The sequence below is a fragment of the Sceloporus undulatus genome, chromosome 6 (genome assembly GCF_019175285.1).
Source record: "Sceloporus undulatus isolate JIND9_A2432 ecotype Alabama chromosome 6, SceUnd_v1.1, whole genome shotgun sequence".
NCBI classification, from domain to species: domain Eukaryota; kingdom Metazoa; phylum Chordata; class Lepidosauria; order Squamata; family Phrynosomatidae; genus Sceloporus; species Sceloporus undulatus.
The window spans coordinates 94,588,864-94,611,953 of record NC_056527.1 but is presented as its reverse complement, the minus strand read 5'-3'; the positions used below and the strand labels follow the sequence as shown (position 1 = coordinate 94,611,953).

The 23,090-nt window shown below is 42.7% G+C and overlaps 1 protein-coding gene across 4 annotated transcripts; it reads left to right on the top strand.

The window, feature by feature from the left end:
* The first annotated feature begins 924 nt into the window (after positions 1 to 924).
* On the top strand, positions 925 to 19,821 carry PHOSPHO1 (phosphoethanolamine/phosphocholine phosphatase 1). Of its 4 annotated transcripts, XM_042474098.1 has the most exons (4): positions 925 to 1,251; positions 15,802 to 15,917; positions 16,289 to 16,386; positions 18,962 to 19,821. In XM_042474098.1, exons 3-4 carry the CDS (start codon positions 16,366 to 16,368, stop codon positions 19,721 to 19,723), a joined length of 783 nt encoding a protein of 260 aa, XP_042330032.1. In that variant the 5' UTR covers positions 925 to 1,251; positions 15,802 to 15,917; positions 16,289 to 16,365; the 3' UTR covers positions 19,724 to 19,821. The 4 variants fall into 4 exon arrangements, with proteins under 4 accessions (XP_042330032.1, XP_042330029.1, XP_042330030.1 ...); XM_042474095.1 differs by lacking the exon at positions 16,289 to 16,386; XM_042474096.1 differs by lacking the exons at positions 925 to 1,251; positions 16,289 to 16,386 and adding an exon at positions 8,686 to 8,796.
* The last annotated feature ends 3,269 nt before the right edge of the window (positions 19,822 to 23,090 follow it).

The window sequence follows — 23,090 nt, the reverse complement described above, 5'->3', positions numbered from 1 at the left end:
ATATATAAAAACATGAGTAACATAAATGTATACAGTGGCCCCTTGTTATCCACTGGGGTTTGGTTCCAGGGCCCACTGTGGATAACAAAATCCGTGGATGTTCAAGTCCCATTAAATACAATGTGATAGTAAAATGGTGTCCCTTATATAAAATGGCAAAATCAAGGTTTGCTATTTGGAATTTACAGTTTTTTGAATATTTTCAAGACGTAGATGCTTGAATCCATGGATAGCAAATCTGGGAATAAGGAGGGCCAACTGTATAGGTATTTTCCATGGTACTATATAGTGTAAACATATTCCTCAATATATTTACATAAAATTTTAACAACATTGCTCCCTTTGATTTATCTCCAACTCTGTATTTATCACCCTATAAGCTCTGCTTTCCTTTTTCTGCGTACGATAAAAATCTTCCCGCTGTGTTTAATACCGTTCAGATTTATCTCTTCTTCCATGTTCATATTTTGTTGATGTGTTTTCATTGTCATGCCGGTTATGTTAGAATCCATACTTAAATTTTTACCCACAGATTGTGACAAAGCTGTCTCAAGTCATTCAAAAATTACCCCTGTATAATTTCCTTTTTCACCCTTCACATTGACTATTAAGGGTTCCCAAGTTTTATAAAAGCCTGCCATTGACTTTCTTCTCAAAAGAAAGGTTGACTTATCTCTATTTCCATATAGTCATACATTTTAAGTAACTCTGCAAAGGCTTGTTTGCAAAAGAGCTTCTCCAGCTCCAGGACCCAAAGGGTGCTTTCCTGCTCTCTTCCCTGAGATGTCCTTAAGAGATCCCAGGATCTTCTGGGGATGCTCTTGCTGGTCTTCCCCCCCCTCCTTGATCTAAACCCAGGCGGTTTCCCGATTGGCTGCCTCCCTTGTGACGTGGAGAGGTTGCGGTTGTCCCTATGTCTTTTCAAGCACCCGGCTTAGTTTCCGTCTCCTTCCAGACAACACCAGGGAAAGGGGGGGATCGATCGCGGGCTATCTCTGGCGCAAAGAGGGAGAAGCCAAGGAGAGCCGGCTCCTGCTTGGGGGCTCCCCCCCCCTTTCCAAACCGATCCTCCTTTCGAGGAGAGGAAAGGGGGGAAAACAACAAGAAAACCGACCCTTGCTGTCAAAGGAAGGGGGAAGCCTCCAGAGAGCAATGCAGGCAGCAAAGTTGCAAGTCTGATCTGAAAGTAAACCCTTTCCCCTTCCTCTCCTCCTCCTCCTCTAACAGCCAGAATCGAGGCCAAGGAGGCAGGTGAGTGTGCTGCACTCTTCTTTGTGGGATTGGGGAGAAGGGGCTTCAGAGGAGCCAAGGGCAAAGGGGACACCCAAGAAGGGATGGGAAGGTTGCATGGGGCCCCTTTCGTTTAAGGTTGCATGGAGTCTCCTTTAGTTAAAGGAGAAGGGGGGGATCCAAGGGCTGTGGAGGGGCAAGAGAAGATGGGGAAGCAAGAAACGGGGAGATGGAAGAATGGTTTTGGACCCTTGGAGTTAACAGATGAAGGGAGAAAAAGAGATCTATGGAGGAATAGAGTTTGGGAATCACTGATCTAAAGCAGGGGTTCCCAAACTTTGGTTCTCCAGATGTTTTAGACTTCAACTCTCAGAATTCCTGACTATTAGCCAAGCTAGCTGGGACATCTGGGATTGAAGTCCAAAACACCTTGGAGGACAAGAGTTTGGGAATCACTGAAGTAATGGTTCCTTGGAGGACCAGAGTTTGGGAATCACTGATCTAGACGCACTGACTCCCAAACCTTGGTCCCCCAGAAGTTTTGGACTGCATCTCCCAGAATGCTTGACTTGGTCAGACTGGTTTGGGATTTCAAGTCCAAAACACCTGGAGGACTAAAGATTAGGAACCACTGGTTCTAGAAGATGGCTTGGTGGGAAAGTGGGAATGGAGGCCAGAAAGGGAGGACTGGGATTCAGGGGGTGATTAGACAGGGATTGGTACTGGGTTGGGGTAAGTGAGACCAGAGGTGCAGAATTTAATCTGGGACTATTTGCTTGTCTCTCAATGTCAGAAATGTGTGGGCTCTCCTCTATGCAGAGCAATGTGCAGCGGAAATTTCCCTTTTGGAGTAGAGTCATAGGTTATAGATAGAGGAGGTGGTGGCAGTGATCCAGAGTCTGGCTGTCTCTGGTCATTCGAGGATATGTGTATTGTGTGTGATTATTCAATACCTTTGGCATTAGCCTGCTATAGGTTAGAACAGAGGTATATATCAGATTTTCCCCTGAGGCCTTTCCTGGCCTGACCCTTGTCCGAAAGCCATCTAGTCAGCCAGGAATTTCCATGTCCAACTTGCATTTTGGTTTTTTATTTTAGAGTGATGACAGAAAGTTTTTTTTCCCAACCACCATCACTCCCCCCCCTTTTTTTATTTTTTTTTTTTTGGGGGGGGCTGTGGCAGCTTAAAACAATCCTTTTCTTTCTCATTATTCCACAGGAGTGTGCATGCATGAATGTGTGTGTTTGTGTGTGCGCATGTATGCACATGTCCGCTTATAAACAAGGTATGGAAGGTCAGGAAGCCTAAAATTTGCAGACAGGACCTGTCCCCTTGTCAGGAAGCATAGATCACTGTTTTGGCTTGAGGAAACTCTCTGTAACTCCTGAACAGAGAACAGGAGGCACCAAGAAGGTAGTTGTCTCAAGATATATCCTGCACTCTCAGGTGTTTTGGACCACAAGTTCAATCTGCCAGAATCAGCACAGCCAGTGGTTGTGGGTGATGGGGCTTGTAGTTCAGAATATCTGGAGGATCCCAGATAAGAGGAGGCTGGGTGCATGACACAGCAGGCTAAGCTGATCTGGGGCTTGTCAATACAAGTACATAGAAATTCAGAGACATAGCCATGTTAGTCTGGGAAACCAGTATGCAAAGGGACCTTGTAGCATCTTTGAGACTAACTGAAAGAAAGAAATTGGCAGCATGAGCTTTCGTAGTGTTGAGCCTACTTCCTCAGATGCATGTTACTAGGTGGAAAGTTGCTTTGGGACTCTAAATGGGCTGCATTGAGTTCCAGAGGGAAAAGGTGCTATGTTGATGAAATAAACAAATAGACTGCAAAAGGTCCAGGAAAATTTGGGCCAGAAATCATTTGCCAAGACAGCAAAGTAGGAAAAGTTACATTTTTATGTACAGTATAACTCTCAGTCTCCCAGCCGCTGTGTCTGTGTTATGTTTACATAAATAAATGCTACTAGGGGAAGTGGGGTATAGCAGCTAATAGTCCAAAATCCAGAAAGAGGCATCAATATCTAGGAAGGCTCTAGGACCAGTTATCCAGAACTTAGGAAGATTAGTAAAGAGAACAAGGAGAGTAATGTGTTTAGGGTATTGATACTGTTGGTGGCACTTTGTAAGTTTAGCAGGAAAGCCTGGAAAAATACATTGGCAGGGTGGGCTGGATCAGGAAATTACATAGTTGCTCCTGTAGGTTGGAAGAAATCCGGTGAGGTGGTGGGATCTGAAGAATGTCTACTGAGAAAGCAAAGCAATGCTTCCTATGTAGTAGGAGAAGAGGCAGCCGAGAGAAAGGATTTGGCACAATTTGTCATTTTCTAGTGCTTATTCTTGTTCTTGTTGCGTGCCTTTAAGTCATTTCTGTCTTATGGAGATCCTAAGGTGACTCAATCATGGGGTTTAATTACAAGATTTTTCAGAGTGGGTTTGCCATTGTCATCCTCTGAGGCTGAGTGAGTTTGATTGTCTAAGCCTAGGTCAGATAGTGGGTTTATATAGCTGAGCCAGGATTTGAACCCTGCTCTCCAGAGTCCTAGTCCAAACTTAGCCACTTGGCTTAAACCACTATACCACACTGGCTCTCATACAGTACTTACCTATTTCTAAACTGTGCTGGATGTTACTCTTAAGCACATGTTATAGTTGGGGAACTGGGGCAAAATGTGGTTCATTAAAGAGTAAAAGCTAAGCAAAACTTTCAACATAATACCTTCCAGGTTCACACCAAACACTTAGTTAATGAAGCCCTTTTAGTGCCTTTTGCCAGTATTATGGACAGGGGTGCAAGGGAAATATGTTTATATCATATCAGTTTCTACTTCTGTCATGGTAGATACAAGTAGAAACCAACTCTAATTTGGCCTTTGGACTACAGACAAGATGATGTGTACTCTGCCTCGTTCTTTATAGGATCCTGTGTGTCGGTTCCCTCTCCGAAAAAAAATATAGGATTCTGTAATGTTAGTCTACCATGCAAACTGAGGAAATTTACACTTTGCCTTATTTTATATAACCTATTTTCCCTTGAAGCAGAGTCCAGAGGTATATAAAAAAGTGGACTATTGGGATTCCATATTGGGATTGCAGTAATAGCTCTTCAGAAAATTCCCCATCTGCATGGCCATTGGCCATGCTGGATGGGGGGTACTGGAGTTGTAGTACCAAAAAAAAATAGCTTTTCTATTCTGACGATAGCCATAAGATATAGTCATTGTTTCCAAATACCTTATTTTAGACCAGACTTTCTCCGACCTAGTGCCCTCCAGATGTGTTGGACTTCAACTGTTACTAGATGTGGCTAAGTAATATCCAGGAATTCTGGGAGTTGACATCCAAAGAGCATTAGGTGAAAGACACCTGCCCTAGATTCTGACCTGGATCTGGTGTAAGTGTATGGTAAAATTGTGGACTGATGCCAGGAAGGTAAAATGATTTATGATTATTATTTCTTACCTGCCTCTCCCTACGGATCAGGGCAGGGAACAATATGAGATTAAAATGCAACAACAGATTAGATACAGAACACTAATTAAAGACACATGGCATCATTTTTCTAATACCAAATAGTTGCCAACACATTCACACTTATATCATCTTAATAAGTACTACCTTAATCCTCCTTGATACCTCTGTGCTCTTGCACATCTTTCCGAACTAGGTCCCAGTTTAACTTCCTCATTGGTCAGTATCTTCTCATCTAATTGACCTTGGCATATCCTTTATCAGTTACCCCACCTTCTCCACCTTGATGTATGCAGACAACAATGACTTTGCAAGGTTCTCATCCACATTCTTATAGCTTGTCAGAGCAGAAGAGAGGAACATTAAATTTAGGGCATGTTTTGAAAGAGTGGTTTAGACACCTTCAAATATAGCCTCACAGAAACCCTCCCCAAACAAGTGAACTATTTTTTCTGGATGAAGGATCTTCCAATCTAAATACAGGTTTGTCCATAGAAAGCTTTATTTCATGCTGTTTTAAGTCCCCCCCCCCTTGCTTGCTTATTTGTTCTTCTTCCTTTGGCTTCTCTCTTTCTTTTCTCTGGATTAGGTGATTTTCCCTTCTGAGAGACTCCCACAGACCAGCTGCCATCAGGCAAATAATGTGTTTATCTGACAGTGGGGAAAAGGGATTTCAAACTATGCCAGTTCTTTTAAAGAAAAATCAAAAGTGAAACCTAAATTTAGAAACTACCTAAATACCTTTTTGAATTCCCTCTAAATTAAAGCTGTTCGGTTAAAATGAAGCAAACATTCCTTTCAGAGTTCTATGCCCTTCTCAACAAAGTGAGTGTCAACCATTAAGTGAGTGTACATTAAGGTTGACACTAGGTCTAGAATGGCAAGCCAGAAGGTGATATTTGCTATACAGAAGTGTGCCGGTGTCCTGCTTTTAGTTCTACCTGACAAGGTTGTTAGGGGGATTAATAAAACAGGAATTGCAAATTGATTTATACATGGGAAAGTGCTGTGCTTGGAAGAAATGATCTTTCAATAGCAATCAGTTTTCAGTGTTTCCTCATTCTGTTTGTGACCAAGATCATCTTCTCACAGAGGTGGCAAACCTGTACAGTATAGGATTGCATTTCTGACTATACGTAAAAGGCTTGTATGAATGGATGCTCCTTGTAATAATATGTATATTCCATACATATAGAAGGCAAGGTGAAGTCTCAGCACTATTCTGCCTGGCATTCTAACTTTCATTGTAGGGTTTTTAATATGAATCCAGGCAAAAACGTCATGTTTATATATGGCATACTACCAAATGTCAGCTGCTGAGTAACATAAATAAGAAAAGATGATTGATTTTATGTCCCATGCCTAGGCTTCTAGGGGGCATTTGACAGGCCATTGTGAGAAGCAGGATATTGGCTTATTATTATAGTTTATTATATTTGTTATTACATTTATATCCTACCTTTCCTCCCTTGATGTCAAGGTGGCATAATACATGGATCTCCTCTTCCTCACTTCATTGTCACCACAGTCCTGTGAGATAGATCAGCTTGAGAGATAGTGGCTGGATGAAGGTCACCCAGTGTTTTTCCTGGCTAGCTAGGGACTTGAACCTGTATGTCCTAGTCCAAGAGTCTGGCCAATACACATACAGGGGCTTCTGGAGCTAAGTGCTTCCACCCACCATAGCTGAATTAGTTCAGATCAGTGAGAAGTAAAATACCATGCTTGGAGGTGCTGGTGGTGACAGCAAAGCCTGCCCTTCTCTTCCCAACAAAGTTGGCCTCTCGAGACAGGGATTCTGTAAAAAGGCAGAATGTGTGTTTCTGTACATAGAAAAGGCACTGCATCCACATTCTCCCTCCAGAAAACATTTTTCTAGTCCTGGTTATCAGCCTCCTTGGTCAGATCTTGCAAACTCAGGGAAGCCATGCCTTCCTCGAATGAATGAAACCACTTGTAATTGTGCCGTCCTCTTTCCCTATTGCTTTCTATCTTACCAAACATTTTTATCTTTTCCAGTTAGTCACATAATCTCATAACATGTCCAAAGTATAACAGCCTCAAAGAGCTAGTGTGGTGTAGTGGTTTGAGAGCTGGACTCTGATGACCAGGGTTCGAATTCCTGCTTGATCATGGAAACCCACTGGGTGACACTCCCTCAGCCTTAGAGGAAGGCAAGGCAAACCCCCTCTGAAGGACTCTTGCCAGGAGAACCCCATGATAGGGTTGCCCTAATTCGGAAACTCCTTGAAGACACACAACAACAGCTCATTGAGGATAGGGTAGGACACAGTATGGTATCTTACATTATACTGAGTACAGCTATGGCAAGGCAGTCAAATTTGGGGCTCAAACAAACTGATTTGACTGCTTCTTTGAAGGGAGAGGGAAGCCCCATGGTTGCTGACTCCTGTCCCAGGTTTGCCACTTCCTTTAATTTTCTTCCACCTCCCCAGCCTTGCCAGTTTCTCTTTGTATTTTGCGTACTTCCATTGTTTCCAGTGCAGAGACTGAGAATAGGTTTGTGGGGGAAATGTTAAGAACCCTGAAAAATAACCATCAGCCATGCTCAGTCTGGTGCCTTCCAGTTATTTCCACTTCTCAATACTGCTGGCCATTGCCCAAGATGGAAGGTGGGGTCCAAAACATCTAGAAAGCACCAGCTTGGGAAAAACCAGTCTATCTAGTCTAGTCCTGCTTCAGTAAGTATGTATGCCATGGCAAATGGGGTGCCACAATCTAGTGAGAATGGTAGGTGGATGGCATCTCAACCTGAAAGCTGCAAAATTAATCAGGGGGCAAGGGGACAGTGTGGGGTTGTTTGGCAGCAATGAGGTGAAGGTACCAAAAAGCAAATGCCAGTAAGGAGGATTTGTGGGCTTGTCAAGTGAGGAACTGTAAGCTACACATATTGGCTTTGGGAGCCAAAAATCATAGGCTCCCAAAGAGGGAGACCAGATATCATAATTGCAAAGGAGGACATGGCACTGTAAGATGTGGGCCATTATAAAATAAAAGCTGAAAACACATAAATATAAATTCGTACTTTTTAGTCATGCTCAGAATGAAGGACATTTTTGAATTCCTCCTGGGCAGAAGGCTGAAATGTAAGATGTCCTGGAAAAACAGGATATCGGGTCATCCTGCTCCCAAAACAAGCATCTTGTTTCCACACATTGGTCAACCAGATAGCTCTGGGAATATCAACAGCCAGAAAGGAAGGCAATAGTACGCTCCTTGTATATCTCTATTAACAATGTTGTTTTGTTTGCCTTCAAGTTTTTTCTGACTTATGGCAACCCTAAAGGGTTTTCTTGACAAGCTTCTTCAGAGTGGATTTGCCACTGCCATTCTCTAAGGCTGAGAGAGTGTGACTCACCCAAGGTCACCCAATGGGTTTCATGGCTGATCAGGGATTTGAACCCTAGTCCTCAGAGCCATAGTTCATTGCTCAAACTACTAAACCATGCTGGCTCTAATGTGCTGCCTTTTAATGACACCCAAAAACTGTTCCTTGAAGCATCCATTTTTCTGTGGCTAGCGGTCAGAGTTGCATGCTGGAGGGAGTTGCATGCTTGCTGCTACTGTTCTCATGCTCCGTGTAAACAAAATAATTGTTGACTCATCTCATGCCTTCCTCTTCTAGACTTTTTTTTTAAAGTGTCAGGATCTCTTACTTCCCTGCCTCTCCACCAACATCCCCCCCCCCCCAGCCAGGTTTCGCTGTGCCAAATGTTGCCATGACTCAGCTGAGCCGTGCAAAACAATTCACTCATGTTGAGTCTGTGTTTGGCCTGCAAGCGTTGCAGTTGTTCACCATAGGTTAAGCGGGGACACACAGCCGCTTGCGGACACTGTGTGTTCCTATGTGTCTCTCACCACAGAGATAGCTAGATGACAACAGTCACTTGACAGGAAGACATTCTGAAATCTGAAGCATCTTTTATGCTCAGAGCACAGAATGGCAATTTTACCCTTGCTTCCTCAGATCAGCAAACAGCTTCATGCTGAGCTGTGTGGAAGAATTTCAATGAAGAAGCAGCAAATCCCAGATCCTGTAGGATAGAGTGACAGCAGTAAAACAGGTATTGAACTGCTTTAATTCTGCAGTATGGATACATCCCAAGTGATCTTCATCTGGCCTTATAATTTAGTCAGGACAAATTTTGCAGTGACAAAATAAGAAGCAGCTTTATATGTGGGACGTGGGAGCTCTGTGTGCAAGTGGCAGTCCAGGCTGGCCAACACAAAAACAGCAGGCTGTAAAGGCTGAAAAGTGTTCATGGTTTCAAATGTTGCTGCTGCTGCTGCTTACTTTCTTTTTTAAAATACTGCCAGGAATAGGAAGAGGTGTTTGTGTGATTTTCTGTCTCATGTGCCAAAGTAATGTGGCTGGTTGGTTTTGGCTACTTACCATTTTGTCTGTGAGGACAGCTTCTGACTCAGATAGCAAAATAATTTGGCATAAGTCTGGTCCCACCTCAGCCTTGGGCTGTGATCTGAATTTGTTATAGTTTGCCTTAGTTCCCACATATTTAACAAACTGGAATGCAATTTATTTCTGTCTTGAAGGCAGGGAGTATACTTTACCTTTTTTTTCTGTGCTATTGGCAAAGGGCATAGTTTGCCATGCTCTTGACATATCTACAGCATCACTCTGTACTTAGATGTAAATCCAGTGGAGACATCATTGTGACTTATTTCCTGGTAGCTGCCTAAATACCCTACAAGCACTAGATCCCATCTGATCTTGGAAGCTAAATAGGGTTAGCTCTGGCTAGTACTGGGATGGGAGACTGCCAACTAATACCAGGTGCTGTAGGCTATATTTCAAAGAAAGGAACTGGCAAAACCACCTCCGAGTATTCCTTGCCTAAGAAAATCCTATGGAATTCATGGGGTCACCAAAAGGCGATTTAAAGGCATGTGTACACACACAGAGAGACATGCATTCCGAAAGAGCAGTAGAGGTGACAGGCACCATGCTTTCAGGGTGGGACACGAACGGATTCCAAGTACCCTCAGGCAAAACACCCAATGCTTGGAATTGATGGGATTATAGTCCAGTGACATCTATAGATGCATAGGTTTTCCAGTCCTAGTATAGAGACCCAGTCCTAAGAGCCAAGCAAGACATTCAATAATTCTTTGGCTCTTTTCCATCTCTAAGGCAGAATACATCTTACATCATTGCTTCACTGATTTTTTTTTTTTTAAAAGGCTTGTAAGCCATTTTACAGCTGGACATTACTAAAATTATTTTTAAAGCCAATATAGGAATTGTCCTCTTCCTCTCTCTCAGCTATGTTGGCTTCAGATACCAATCTTACTTTTAATTTTGGAAATCTTCCTTTTTTTTAAAATGGCTGTTTATAGAAGTTGTAAGAGTCCCCATAAAGCTAGCAGCTACTCCAGATAACTGTTCACATTTCATTAATCCTTTTGTGAGAGAATCCATGTAACTCAAAGCAAGGAGGGAGCTGTGCTGAATGTTGACAGCAGCTGTTTTAAGGTTTCAAAACATTTGGAGTTATGTAATGTTTGACAGAGAGGAAAGAGTTGCAGCAGTAGGTCTCTTCTGGAAAGCAAGATCTTGTGATCTTTAGTACTCCTGCAAGTTGAAACATTGAATCATGCTGGGCATGCACTCCACTTCAAACAAAAGAAGAGTCAAAGTTCTGCATTGAAGCTGAATTTATTTTCTGTAAAATAATGCAAATAATTCATTACTTAAAATGCTTTTTCCCCCATCTGCTCTTTCCAGAAAATATTGCCCAACAAAAATGTAAGACAGCTAACCGCTAAGTAAAATCACATACAGAAATATAAAACCACAACAAAATACCAGTGTAATTAAAAGCTATAACAAGAATTAGTGCTAGATGCTGGCTGGAAATTTCTGAATTGTAACCGTAAGATTAACTTTCCCACGTTCTGGATACTCTAGAAGTTGAGAAGCAGTGGACTACCACTGCACAGAACTGACAAGCTGTCTAAAACAAACAAAAAACCCCAACATTCATGTAATTAGGAAGGAAGTTTTACAGGGCTGGCACTGCCATTAAAAAGCCACTGTAGTTACAAATTATCACTACTATCACAAAGTGGTTAACTTGAATTTCTGAGCCCACCCAATAGCTAACATTAAGTAAGCGATGGACAAATATCTATCTATATCCACCTCTTAAGAGATTGAGAAATACCAATCGATATGCAAATATTTGTAGTCAATGCCTTAGTATTCCAAAGGAAAGGGCATGCATGCAAAACAGGACCAAGGAGCAATGGCTAGAATAACCTGGAAAAATTATTTGCTAGAATAAATTATTTGCTGGAAAGTCAGAGCTTGGCAATATGTTATTTTTGGACCAACTCCCAGATGCGTGTAGCTGGAGTTCCTAAAAATTAACATTTCAAACTGTGATCCGTAGGTGTCCTATCCTTACCGCCCATCAATTGGCTGTCACTCACGATGGCTGTATATTATTTCCAGGGTTCGAGATAGTGTGCTTCTTAGTAGTGGAGAACTCAAATGGGAGGGTGCTGTTGCATTCAAATCCTGTTTGTGGATTCTACATAGGCTTCTGCTTGGCCACTATGACAACAAAATACTGGCCAAGAGAAACTTTCAGATTATAAATTAAAAATACAATTTCATTTTCAGCTCTACAGCCACAAGAGCTAGAAATCCTATTTTTTATTCATACTCTGAGTGTCTCAGGACAAAGAGTTCACACCTCATGCACAGTGTGATTAAAATATGCATAGCAGTCCTAGGTTTCTGTTCATAGCTCAACAGTATTCTTCTCTGACTAAGAAACTAAACCCACATGGCATTTTGGTTTCTGTATTCCTTCCCTAAGAAAACCCTATCTTGGAGTTGCCATTAGTCAACAGGCAACATGAAGGCACATACACAGCTGCATGCCAATGCTTGTATCCAAAGGATGTGAGCTAAATTTAATAAATATGTATAATTAGGAATAAATTATTTTGGAAGATGGCATGAATGTTACAGTAAGAAACATTGCAAAACCATCGTCCCAGAATAATTGTCCTGGAAAGAGCAACTGTCTTAAATCTTTTACAGGGAGTGGATCTCTCTTAGCAGAGCTTGGAAAAGTTACGTTGGATGAAAAGTCCCAGAATCCTCTGGGTAGCATGGCCAATGAAGTGGTACCATGCTAACCTCCTATAATCTGGGTGCCTGGTCTCTTGTGATGAGATCCACCTGAACACATCTGGTGCAGGTACTCAGAGCAGAGCTTCTGGGAGGTTGTACATGTTTTATGAGTTTTTTAGGCTAAGATAAGGTGGCTTTAAGAGAACTGAGTTTCAAGCTGTTTGGGATTCAAAAGGTTAAAACCTAGAAGGTTAAATTAGACTCTGAAATGGAGCCTCTGAAAAAAGCACCAATTTTATAAAGTCAAACCACCAAATTCCAGTTTATACTCTCAGCATCTCTGTGTGGGACAAGCTATAATTTCCAAACCATTTTAAAGAGAGCCTCATGTTTAATGTATTGCAGTAGTCATAACGTGGTGGTTCCCCCAAATATTACTTTCTTGTGCATCCCACCCATCAACTTAATGAGCATGGTGCTCTTCTACAATCTCTACTGCAAAGGTGTTAATGTAATCACATGCTGAGATTGGATTCTGGATTTATCCATGTACCCCACAAGAACCAGTAACATAATTTCTTTCTTTGATGTAGGGGTAGCCATAAGCCACCTGCTCATTTTCCTACATTTTCTTACACCCCTTGCTCCCCATGTGGTGGCAGCATGGACAACCATAACCCATATCACTCCATCAGTGGTAAAATCATTGAAGCTTTCAACTGATTTGGTTTGTTCCTTCCTACTTTCTGTTGTTTCTTGCCTTAAGTGGCACTATTCAGCAGTCTTACAGAAATCTGGTGGGAGAGGATATTCTGGCATGCTATTGTCACTACATTTCAGTGGGAATGACAAATGCAAACTCCATTGGGGGGGTGAAGTTTTGAGACCAGGAGATTGTTCCCCCTCTCAAAAAGCTATAGAGTTGCCCACCTTTGGCTTAATGCATTGCCAAAAAGTAACAAAAAGCTTTGCTTAACTGACCTACAGGTGTTTTAAAAATGAAATTGTTATGGAATTTCTCTGAACTTCAATCACATGCAGTAAGTTTTAAAAAAAAACACTCTCTTCCTTGTATCAGCTGAGACTATGAAAGGGAACTATGCAGCCCTGCAGATGTTAGATTGCAACCCCCAACATCCCTGGCCATTGGTTATGCTGACTGAGGGCTGCTGGGAGTTGCAGTTTTATAACATCTGCAGGACAGCCCGATTCCCATACCCAGTCCAAACTCTGCAATGAACCTGTGGCAGAGTTGGCTGGAACTGGAAGATCAGGGAGTTGTCATTTCCCTGAATCCCCCAGACAGATGGCCAGAGGATTTAGGAAGTCATTTTTACCTCCCCCCAAACCCTCTAGCATTTCCAAGCTCTGCAAAGGAATCCAGATCAGAGTCCAGATTGCTGGACCACAACGGTCTCTCTCAGAAGTTAGCCTCAGAGGCCAGTTTGCATTGATCTATGCCACCGTGTCATTCTCTCCCTATGTGTCAGAGTGAATGTGGTGCAGAGACTGCTGCCCTACCTTAGCCTTTTTTCTTCTCTTTGAAGGAAGATAATTGAGCAACATGGATAGCTGTCTGTGGCTTAGCCAGTTTCCCAAAAAATCCAACTAGCTCAGGTTGTCCCCAACCAATAAAGAATACTCCCCCTTTGCTTCTGGTGGCCACATATTGCTGTGCTTAATTGGTAGCATGTGGCACTGCTGACTCGGCACATCCCACATGCTCTGTGTTGCACTTGCCAAGCCTGGGGCCAGCTTAGGACAGAGAACATCCTGTGAAACAAGGAGAAGGAGGGGGCAGGGACCAATTCTCCAGCGGCTTTCCCGGCATTAGAACTTTGCTGTTTGCTGGAACAGGAATCCCACTGAGTATATCCCAGCAGTGGTTTTTCAGCCAGCAATTTTTGTAGATATTTTTGTTTCTTTCCATGATTTACTTTCCCATTCATGGGATTCAGACAGTGAGAGATAGGTTTGTTGCCTTAAGGGTTAGTCTGGTTTGCTGTTTACTTTGCAGTGGCAGCCTACAAATAGCCTTGAGTTAATCCCTCCTGATGACAGCCTGCAAATTTTAGAGCTGAGCCTAGTCACTTCTATTTCTTTCTTTCATCTGTGTGTCTATATTAAATTGTTAATCATTTCAATGAATATTTTTCTTTAACTTTATCCTTGTCAGAACATGAAAACTATACAAATAAGGTGAAGGCAAAAGTAATCAAATCTCCTTTTAGGAAAGAAAAAGACAGACAAGCTGATGGTTTGGAGCATGGAGTTTGAGATGGAAAAGATTATCTTTGGCATGTTAAAATTTTGGATGAAAACTTCCCAGAAGTTGGCTGTGTAGTTTGGGATGCATAATCAGAGCTTCAAACAGTTACACTTTTAGCAACTAATAGTAAGGGCTGTTTGACAGCAAAATACTCATTTGCCTCAATGGAAAGTGGTGGAGTCTCCTTTGAAGGTCTTTAAACAGAGGCTTTCATCCTTGGCTATTTAGATTTAATCTGGTGGGAGCTGGACTCCAATACATTCTGGAGAGCCACAGATTTCCTTCACCCCCACTTTCCAGAATATAATCTTTGACTAAGGAAATGCTTGTTTCCTTAGAAGTCTTTTAATGGTGATGTGTTTCAGTGGTTCACAGACTCAAGATACAGTTGGGATTCAACTCCCAGAAGCACCAACCAGAAATGACAATTGGTCAGGGATATGGTGAAGTCCAAAACATCCAGCGGTCCATATGTTGAGACTTTCTGGCTCGTTCAATGTTGGGTGAGACCCCACTTCTTGATGATCCATTGATAGTTGGACTGGTTCCTCGTGTAGAAGATTTGTCATGCTAGCACGGCTGTATTTTCTGTATGTCTTTGCTGAAAAACACTTTTTGTACTCTACAGTGTTCCTCTCAGGCAAGAAGCTAGTTCTGTAAATTTGCAGCAAAACCTGGTAGTACATCGTACTGATTGGTTGCATTCTGTAAAGTAGCAAACCTATCCCTCCCTGGATGGATTTTGCAGTGCATCAGATTGATTTTTCTTGCTCTTTTACGGTTGCTGAGCACAAGAGGGCAGTAGAAGGTAGTAAAAGAAGACACCTTTTCATTGTACAAATTGTACAGATCTCAAGAGTTTATAGCTGGAACAAATCAGCAGTGAATGCCTGTTTATATAATCCTCAGTGCCAGAAGTGCCAGATTTGATATGAGGCTACATCACTGGCAGTTCTGCAGCATTCCATCTGTTGAACATGTACAGGCTTTTGTTGCAACCTTTCTTGATAGGCAACCTGCTCCTGACCATGACAACTTGAGCAGGTAATAGGATTCTGCTGTTATTTGAGAAGCTTGGATGACTTGGTCTCAGTTCTTCCTAGTGTAGATGTATGGGTTGATTCTATAGGGGGGTGACAGGGAGAAGCCATAGCTCAGTGAGTAGAGCACATGCTTTGCGTGTAAAAGATCACAAATTCTCACACATACACACATTGCATGTCTATGTTAGGCAAGGAAGAAGACCACTGTCTGAATACCAGGAGAACCACTGGCAATCAGTGTAGACCAGTCTAACCAACTTGTTGGGTTTTGTAGATAGAAAATAATGCCCAATATGCAAAGTGGGAATGTTGGCTGATGGAGTCTGGGAGATGTAGTTCCAGAAAAGTAATGTTTCCCAATACTGAGCAAAAATACGGTGCCTATCAGCAGTACAGTCCTAGGACCCTTAATGATACCCTGTTAAAGAGATGCAGAAAAACAAGCCTATATTTAGAATGCAGGAACAAATCTGGAAGCAACAATCACAACTATTAGAGTAGAGAATGGGAGTGGTGTGGGTGTGTATGTGTTTCTGACATGAGGAAGGTCTTGAAGTGGCAGGCCAGGCTCAACCATGTATGTTCCCTGTTCATTCCATCCCATTCTTACTCCCACTCTCACACACAAAAATGTGATTTGTGCTTTCTTTGGCAGCTAAGAGGCCTCATGCAGAGAAAGTATTAACTACTGGGGGATGTGCCACCTTGGCAACTAGAATGCTGAAGATGAAACGGTGCTTTGAAGGTGTTGGGCTGCGGTGTTTCCTTCAGGTGAGTGGGATTCTTTGGAAATTGGGCCATGGTGGGGAAGTAGATCTTGGAATCATGGGCCATGGCCACATTTGATATCCAAACCAGGCCCTAAACCCACGCCTCCCTTGGCAAGAGGAAGGTCAACTCCTACCCCTCTCCTCAACTATACACCATTGGCTGGGAGGGGTATGCAAAGCCTGGGACTGGTATCTAGTGCACAAATACTTTTGGAGGGTGGTTAAATTGTCTTTAGGGGTGCAAGGGAGGGTAGCAATGGGCTCTGCTTCAGGTGTCCCAATGCCTTTGGGCCAGCTCTGGTTAAACACCCGGAGCTTCTGCTGCTGTCTTGTTAGCTTAACTGCTTTGCCTCTACTGCCCGCAACCTCTAGGCTATGCCTCTCTGTCTTCATTGGTTGACATTCTTCATTTCTGATTGGCGGGCTGAGTCTATATAAGGTAGTGTGCGATGGCAGAACCAGATGTGCAGGTAAGCTGAAGGGGTGGGAGGAGCCTGATGGGAGGTAGTGGGGGTGGGCCGATCAGGAGGATGGGGCTTAGAAACTCCATCTCCATCATACCAAAAACGTTGGTTATCAGACCAACACTCCTCAGTTAGGAGAGCTTTTTTTTTTTTTTTTAAATCCCTTTTTAAAAAAAAATTGGAATACAAATTTTTAAAAATAAGAATTTTGTGTCCAAGTGCCACACAGCATTTCTATGCAACTTATGGCCCCCCCTTTCCCACTTGCTCATTCCCTTTTCTAACCTTTATGCATGACGAAGTTCTCTTGTGCCATGGCACTATCCTTTTGGAACAGCAGCATGGGAGTTTCAAGGGCAATAAATCGTCTTGCTCTCTAAGGAGTGCAACTAGGATTAAGAGAGATGCAAACCCTGATCCCCTTTACTTGACAGGCTAAGCCTCTTACAGTCAGAGCTGAATATATATTGGAGGGGGGGAGGGGGGAGATTACAGTCCTACTGAGAATGGAAGGGCACAGAGAAGCAATAATAGGGCAGTGGTGATTTGTCTAAGTAGCTCACTTGAGATTGCCAATCTGCAGTCCCAGATTTACTTCTCCATCAGGACATTTTTTGGCCCCCCCCCCCCCCCCCCCACATACACTGGGCTTTCTGTAGGAATAGTCAGCCTGTAACTGTGTTGACTTGGGAGACAATGGGGGTTATATTGCAACTCCCCTGGAGGACAGCGACTTTGAGGAAAGTGAAATGCAAGCTGCTAATTTCAGAGATGATAATAACAGGGCAGTTACGTAATTTATTGCCAGAGCTCTATTAATATGAAATAACCCATGGTCACAGATGGATTCCATTTTGTTGGGGTTTTTTGCATACCTTCAAGTCATGTCCAATTTATGGCAACCCTAAGGATTTCTGGTGTGGGGAGAGTGTTGACTCACCCAAGATCACTCAGTAAGTTTCTATGGCCGGACAAGAAATTGAACCCTGATCTCCAGAGTAGTAGTCCAACGCTCAAGCCATTACACCATGCTGGCTCTATCCTTCCCCGATATCTGCATGGATTTTTAAGATGTTTTTGGCCCTCATGGACTAACAGTACTTTGGAAGAGGGACAGTATCTTCTCTGCTCCAACAGTCAAGAGACCAGGAATGATCTCAATGGGACTCAGGGTGACCTGAGAGCAGTGCCTCCCACCAGTTCCACTTTTCTTTCTCTCCATTCCTGTGGGCCACGACTGTCCATCCTCTGCATCAGTGCTACTCAAAAGGTGTGGTCCATGGACCAGTGCCAGCCTGCAAGCTATTGGCTGCCAGCCCACAGTGAGTTCCTAAGAAAGTAACCTAATGGGCACAACTCTGGTGCCAGTCCATAGCATAAGGGCGGGGGGAGATTCAGTTCAGGCAAACAGTGGGCACAACCTAACTGGTTACAAGTGAAAAGATGCCTCTGGAATGAGCCTGGTGTGATGTTCCACACATGTATTCTCCCCAATTTTAGCTGCCCTTTCTTAGAAACTGAATTTTCAGAGAGCTCCCTGAGAAGGCTCAAGTAGAAAGAAAAGAGCAACACAGTTGAAGTTGAAGAGATGGGCACTTAGTTTTACAAGTAATTCCTTCCTTTCTGTTGCAACCCCATGCATTTAGTTATTGTTACAATTAATGTTACAGTTAATTTTTTAAAAGTATGACTTTCCTTTCTTACTCTTCAAAAGTAACTAAAATAGTTACTTTTACTTATAAAGCATAGTGCTGCATCACAGTTCTGTGGTATAAAAATGCTTCAGGAGTGAAGCCATTTACCCTTTCTAGCTATGGGCTAAACAAGCAAGGGTGGGAAGCATGTTGTCTTCCACATATTGTTGAACTGGAACTTCCATCAACCTTAGCCAATATAGGCAATGGTGGGGAATGGTGAGAGATAGAGTCCAACAATATCTGGAGGGCCACGTTATTTCTACCCCAGAGGTAAAACCAATATTTTTCCTGTCTAGATCAGATTCATTGAAATGAATAGAATATGTTACTTGGAAGTAACTTAAGTCCCATTAATTTTCAGTATGTCTGGTCAAGGTAGAACTGATGTTGAATTTATCTTTGAAAAAGCAGTTAAAATAGCACTAGTTACCCTGCAAAAGGAGTGATGTTATACGTCTTTGTGTTACATGCATGATCTTAGTTACGCCTTAGCTTTTGCAAAAAGGAATTAGTTACAAGAAGCCCCTTACTTGAAACATGTTCCTTTCAAGCTTTCAGAAGGGTATTACAGATAGTGATGATGTTTGAGCATCACTCTTGAGTGCATGAAGCTGCTGCTCACTTCTTCCTTCAGTCCTTTTCTAATTCTACGGTAAAAGCTCTGTGTTCAGCTATTGTTTGGTGGGGAATTGTGAAAAGAGTTTAGAAAAATTACATTTTTGACTACAAGTCTCAGAATCTAGCAGGCAGCATGATCTGAGAGATCCTGGGGGGTTATAGTCGAAGAAGGTAACTTTTCCAGGCTCTGGTTAGAGAAGGCTGTGTGGTGAGGAACACCCAAACAGTCCTCCATTCATGCATCTTGTGCCTTTTTATTGTTGCAGGATGGGAGCATGACTGCCACTCCAACGCAGAAAAATCTCCTTATCTTCGACTTTGATGAGACCATTGTGAATGAGAACAGCGATGAGTCTGTTCTCCAGGCTGCTCCAGGGAAACAGCTTCCAGAGTCAATACGCCAAACCTTCCGTGAAGGATTCTACAATGAATACATGCAGGGTGTCTTGAAGTACATGGGAGACCAAGGGGTGAAGATGGCTGATTTCAAGGCAGTCTATGAGAAGATCCCACTCTCCCCTGGTATGCGTGACCTCTTCCAGTTTCTCTCTAAGCAGCAGGACCACTTTGAAATCATCCTCATCTCTGACGCCAACATGTTTGGCATTGAATGTGCCTTGAGAGCCGCCGGGGCCTATTCCCTTTTCCGTAAGATCTTCAGCAACCCTTCTAGCTTTGACAAGAGAGGTTACTTCACCTTGGGCCCTTACCACTCTCACAACTGCCCACGATGTCCAGCGAACATGTGCAAACACAAGATCCTCACAGAATACTTGGCAGAGAGGGCTCGGGAGGGAGCCAGATTCGAACGGGTCTTCTATGTGGGAGATGGAGCCAATGACTTCTGCCCTTCCACAGCTCTGACATCAAGCGATGTTGCTTTCCCAAGGAAGGGCTATCCCATGCACCAGCTCATCCTGGAGGTAGAGAAAAATCAACCTGGGACCTACCAGGCCACTGTAGTCCCTTGGGACTCAGCCGTAGAAGTTTGCTGCTACCTTCAAGATGTTCTCAAGAGGAAATGTTGAGGGAGGAGAGGACTTGAGGGAAGAAACTGCTACTCTTGATCCACCCCCTACAAGCAGTTTGGAAAGATCTGAATGATTAACATCACACTTCTCTCATACTTGTCTTAGACTCTGGATTTTCTCCTTCCCATTGCTCAAACACATGTCTCTGGATCTTCCCTTCCTTTGGTCCTAAGACAAGAGCTCTCTATGCAGTTAGGCAATCCATTCAAGGAAGGGTGGATGGATGCTTTGGCCATTTAAATTCTCTCCTCCCATCATGTTTTTAAAAGCCTACTTTGGTGTTCCCTAACAACATGTACCTCTTTTCACTCTAATTACTCATCAGAAACACTTTGGAGAGGGAATGGGTTTCTGTTGCCACCAAAGCACTTAATAGTCCAAAATTATGGGGCTGCACTAAGGGCTGCATCACCCTGCAAAAAAGTAAAAATATAAATTGCCCCTCAAACATCCATTAGGGTGTATGGGGGCATCATTGCCACATGTTTGTCCCTCTCCAGACCATTTTAGGCCCGAGAAAGGCCTTTCTTACAACTGGAAGTCACCCAGAAGTCACTTCCAGATCACTTCCTGGATTTTATTTTTTTTATAAAATGTCTCCTTCTCCCAAATGTGGCAAATTGTTATTCACACCACCTAAGAAAGCTTTGGGGGCAACAGAAAAATTTTTGAACTCCTGGGTGCAGCAAGTGGTCCACAGTCTGCATGTTGACTATCTCTGATTTAAACTGTACAGGAGTAGGAATAACATAGCCTATGGCCCATGTGCCAGCCTCCAAGTCCGTTTTTGTGACTCAAAGCAGCTCCTCATAGCCCCTGAAAACTGTTGTTTGAAAAAAGAGGGATGTGCAGCTCCAAAAGATTTTAAGGTGTCCAGTTCTCTAATACAAGGTGCTCCCCAACACCTGTTACCAAAAAACAGAAAAACCCTACAAACCCCACATTTTAAAAAAAACCCAGGAAGTGGGAGTCTGATGTTGCTTGTGGTGGGTGTAGGGTAGAGGTGGAAAATGTCCCCTGAACCTACCACAATGCCCACAATAGCTGAACAATTTCTTATTGTTGATCTAAATGGGAGCAGAATGGAGCAGAGGAAAGATTCTACTGTTTCCAGACAGGAAAGGGGGTGGTCATGCTGGAAAGCTTATTCTGCTACTGCTTGGGTCACATCTCCGTCATCTGGTCAGCATTACTGCTTCTTAGCACCATTGTAGGATTTATTTCATTCCTGAGATGAATTACCTAAGTCAGGCATGTTGTAATGATGGAAAGTGCTTTTGCTGCTGCAGCAGCATTAGGTGGCATTTGCCCCTCCAGCACATGTCCTCAGTTATTTGTGCAGCTCAAAAAAAAAAAAATGCTAGTATCTAAATGAAGCAGGATGAGGATGCTTGGCTAATGCAAGGAATGGTGAGACAAGTAACAAAACACGTAAAGGATACTCATTCAGCACTAAAGAATGCACTGAATGAGAAATAGGAACATACTACTGGGGACATTACATACTTAAAATTTCCTCCATTCCATATATGTAAGAAATCAAGAGCTTGAAAGCTGCTTGTTCTCAAGTGCTGGCCAGGGGATTCTGGAAGTTGTAGTCCAAAATGTAACTCCCAAGAATATGGCTGTTTTCAGTGGGGTGCATCCGGATTATCATCCTGGCTGTGTTTTATGGATTTTTTTTTTCTCCTACTGCTCTGATGTTCATCTTTATATTAATTTTCCATTCATACAAAGCCCTTCCTTCAATTTACAGATTTAACTACTGTTGAAGGTTTGGGAAACTATGGCAAGTCCAGGAGCCAGTTTTCTTCTTCTGAAGGGAAAGGCTGTGAGGACTTCCCAAAAATACATTTTAAAAAAACCTGGAGTATCCAAAAGTTCACTTCTGGGTTTGAAAAACGGGTATTTTTTCAACATTAAACAGCCCAGGAATATTGCTGAACCTTATTTTGTGGGCCAGAAAAAGGCCAATCTGGGAGTCTGAAGGGTTTGAGGGTGACATAAACAGCCACATGGGGCCCAATGGCTGTACTTTGCCCATCTGCTCTATTGTTTTTTCACACATGCACTAAAATGATACTGAATCCATGTGTTTGCATCCATTCCCTCATCATTAAATTTGTGGGGAGTTATGGAGTGGCAACAAGAGTATGAGTCAGTTGAATTCAGGATATGATACCAGTGCATCATTTTACATATAAAGGGCTTTCTAAACTACATATGCTGATTTTATATAATGGATCCAATAATGGCTTCCTCCAAAGAAATGTGGAGACTGTAGTTTGGTGATGGTACTGAGCATATCTAGCAAATAATTTCAGTTTCACTTGCCTTTCATCTAGTGTGTTGACATAACCAATAATTGCTGATCAGCACCTACATTTTTCAAGTCCTCCCACCATGGAGCTACCATGGTTCCCAGTTTCCTTGATTTGAAATGTTGTGTTTGTATGGACTTTCAATTCCAACAACAGGATCGGTGGGAGGATGTACCTCACTATGTCCCCAGTTTTCTGTCCTTGCCTCCTGGGGTACCATCCTCTATCTCATAAACCAACATCCCAATAAACTAACTTCTCTCTCAGCCTTCAGCGCAAAGTCACTTTGCCATTTCTGTCCTCCTGCTTTGGAAAGCCATCTCTTCGTGTTGTGTGCCTCTCAGTCATTTATTGGCTTACAGTGATCCTAAGGCAAACCTATCACAGGGCTTTCATGACAAATTTTGTCAGAGGCAGTTTGCCATTGTCATCCTCTTGAGACTAAGAGTGTGTGGCTGGCCTAAGGTCACCAGTGTTTTTTTTTATACTTGAGTGATAATTTAAACACTGGTCTCCATAGTCATAATCCAACACTCAACCCACTACAGCACACTGGCTCTCTGTCCCTTCTTTTTACTTAATGTGCCTTTTAAAAAAAAAGGCAGAATTAAAGGGCAGAAAACAAGAGTCTTGAGAGTGCTGCATTTCACTTATCATTGCACCTGAGGCAGTAGGAGGGAACCGGTAAACCACAGCCTCATCCTGCATGGCTTCCTTTGGCTTTGCTCACCATCATATACATTCCCTAGACTAGACATTTACCCATTTGGGGAAGGAAAACTGCCCCCAAATTGGTAAACATCACTCTTGGAGACCAGAGTAGTGGATACTTGAAAAATGCTCTCTTCTTAATTACCACCGCCCAAAAAAGAATTGGCTAAAATGTTTAATTTGGAGAAGAGACACTCTAGAGGTAATAGGATAGCCATATTTATATGACCATGTAATGTACTAGTTGGAGCCAACTTGTTTCCTGCTGCTCCAGAGCTTAGAACATGTGCTAATGGATTCAAATTGCAAGCTTAAAAGATTCTACTGAAATG